Source organism: Cupressus sempervirens, chromosome 5 (assembly GCF_028749045.1).
Source record: "Cupressus sempervirens isolate cs-2001-9-10 chromosome 5, ASM2874904v1, whole genome shotgun sequence".
NCBI classification, from domain to species: domain Eukaryota; kingdom Viridiplantae; phylum Streptophyta; class Pinopsida; order Cupressales; family Cupressaceae; genus Cupressus; species Cupressus sempervirens.
In genome coordinates, this window is record NC_143122.1 from 248,006,075 (window position 1) to 248,008,373 (window position 2,299).

Genomic DNA, 2,299 nt, shown 5'->3' on the forward strand with positions numbered 1-2,299 from the left:
TGGATAAAAGAGGAACTTATCAACTCCCTTGAAAAGCAAACGTGTAAAAAGGAGGAATTAATGAACTTTGATCAACTCATTCAGTCATTTGACGAACAAAAGTAAAGAAGAAAAAAGGAGTCACGTGCAGATTAGTAAATGTTATTCTTTTATTAATTCACTTGAAAATCATTAGGATGAACTTCTAGATAACATTTTATTAATTGATGGCAGTCGTTATCTTTGAGTAGCCGAGTCTATTGACTAGTATATTGTCAAAAATTTCTAAAACATGACAAAACAGTCTATGCTATGATTATTAAATCTTAGAAAAGTTAGTAAGGATAAGGTACATTTTATTCATGGAATGTAAAGGAATTCTTACTATAAATAGACCCCATGCTCATTACTCTTTGTCATTGCCAATCCAGAATATAGCACAAAGAAAGCAGCATTGTTTGTATATTTCTATTTGGCTTATGCTCTTACACAGTTTTTTCTTGTTTTTGTATATTATATCATTAGAAATATGGATCATTGCAAAGAATTTTTCTTTTATTTCAGTTTGTGTGCTTAGACTATGATTATTGCTGACTATTAACTGTGCCCTTAAATTTCATGATTTAAGTTTATTGTTTGTGTGAATGCAGAAAGAATATGGGTCAGTACAAATCAACCGTGGCAGTCTTACTGTTAATAGTAATGTTTTTGGGATGCAATATTGGGCTTCCCATCGTGATGGGGGATCCAACATGCAGTCCGAAAGGGAACTTCTTCTGCAACAGTGGGAGATGCTGCAGCATCTATAACTGGTGTGGAAGCGGTGCGGCTTACTGTTCCAAAGGAAAATGCCTTGCTCAGTGTTGGCCCGGTGTTACTGCAGTTACAACGTACACTCTCACTGGCAAGAACCTCACTTCAACTGACAATAATTAGGGTGTTTATATGTATCCATCTATATATATATAAAGATATATATAGTGGCTCTTGACATAACTGAAAAGTGCCATGTATGCATCTCGGTGCTCAATGAATGGAGCGCAGATGCTAAATAAAAAAATCGTAGTGTTGGTTCTGCTTTTGTAAACAATGTGTGTTTAATGTCAAATATAATAATATATAGCTTTTAATACTTGCGCACTCTATTAATTTCTTCATAACAAGGCTTTGTTCTTGAGCTAGAGTCATTGAGATCATGAATGGATCCTCATTTGTAGTGAGATTTGACCCTTAATGATAAGAAGAATAATACAATAATTTAACCATTGTATAATACCATTAATGACAAATATAAGTAAATATTAAATATGAATAAATAATTTTTTTTAGTTGATTTTCTTTGTTTTTTTTTTTAATCTATAATATGTTTAATGTCGAATATAATAACATATATAATCTTTAATACTTGCCCCGTCTATGTATTTCTTCATAGCAAGTCTTTGGTCTAGAGCTAAAAAATAGTGAGACTATAAATGGATCCTCATCTCTAATAAGATTTGAACCTTTATAATAAGAAGAACAATAAAATAATTTAACCATTACAATTTACTACTATTAACAAATATTTGTAAATTATAAGCAAAAATAATTAATTTCATTTGATTGTCAATTACTATTACCATATTTAAATTATTAACCCTAAATAGAGGATTATACAATTTCAAATATTTGGATTAATAAAAGATCTATACTTCTTAATATGTGAAGCATAACAATAGAGGAAAAAATCTCCGTGAATACAAATTCTCTTAGACCCTTGTGAATTAACTCCATAAAAAAGAAAACTTCCTTTCATTTTACATTTATTTATCTTGTTCACAAAAGGGCAACTTCCTTACATCACCTTTCAAATTGATGTATGACTCCATAGTTAGGGAAGTGGTTGACAACTTTGTCATAAAATATGTATTTGATTAAGGGCTATACTAAGTTTTTTTATAGGGGCTGTGAAAACCCTCCTGTCATTACAAAAAATATATTAAAATTTCAATTGTTTAAACTATGTTGGATAGGAAAACTAACTACTCTAGACAACTAGCAACCCACCACAAGACTAATAGTAAAGAAAATAAATCCAATGCTAAAATAAAATGAGAGACCTGAGCTAAAGACACAAAAATGCTATAGACCAAAAGACTTCTAAACTAGCTAATGTGAGGAAAAATCTTGCTCTTCAACCCTACCTTCTTTTAGGGTCCTCACTAGGCTACTTCTCTAGCTATTAGGGTTCTTCAGAAACCATAACTCAAGAGGATTCTATCCCAATCCTCAACCTCTTCAACTTTTCCAAACCAATAGTGAAATCCACTCAACCCATAAC

General features: G+C 31.3%; 1 protein-coding gene across 1 annotated transcript; it reads left to right on the top strand.

Moving 5' to 3' along the window:
- The first annotated feature begins 398 nt into the window (after window positions 1-398).
- LOC149555458 (chitin-binding lectin 1-like) lies at window positions 399-1,111 on the top strand. The gene is made up of 2 exons (XM_089833635.1): window positions 399-439; window positions 630-1,111. The coding sequence occupies exon 2, from the start codon at window positions 637-639 to the stop codon at window positions 913-915; it is 279 nt and encodes a 92-aa protein (XP_089689761.1). The 5' UTR covers window positions 399-439; window positions 630-636; the 3' UTR covers window positions 916-1,111.
- Window positions 1,112-2,299: the final 1,188 nt, after the last annotated feature.

Coding starts and splice junctions, on each gene's coding strand:
- LOC149555458 (XM_089833635.1), top strand. CDS start 637: ATGGGTCAGTACAAATCAACCGTGGCAGTCTTACTGTTAATAGTAATG.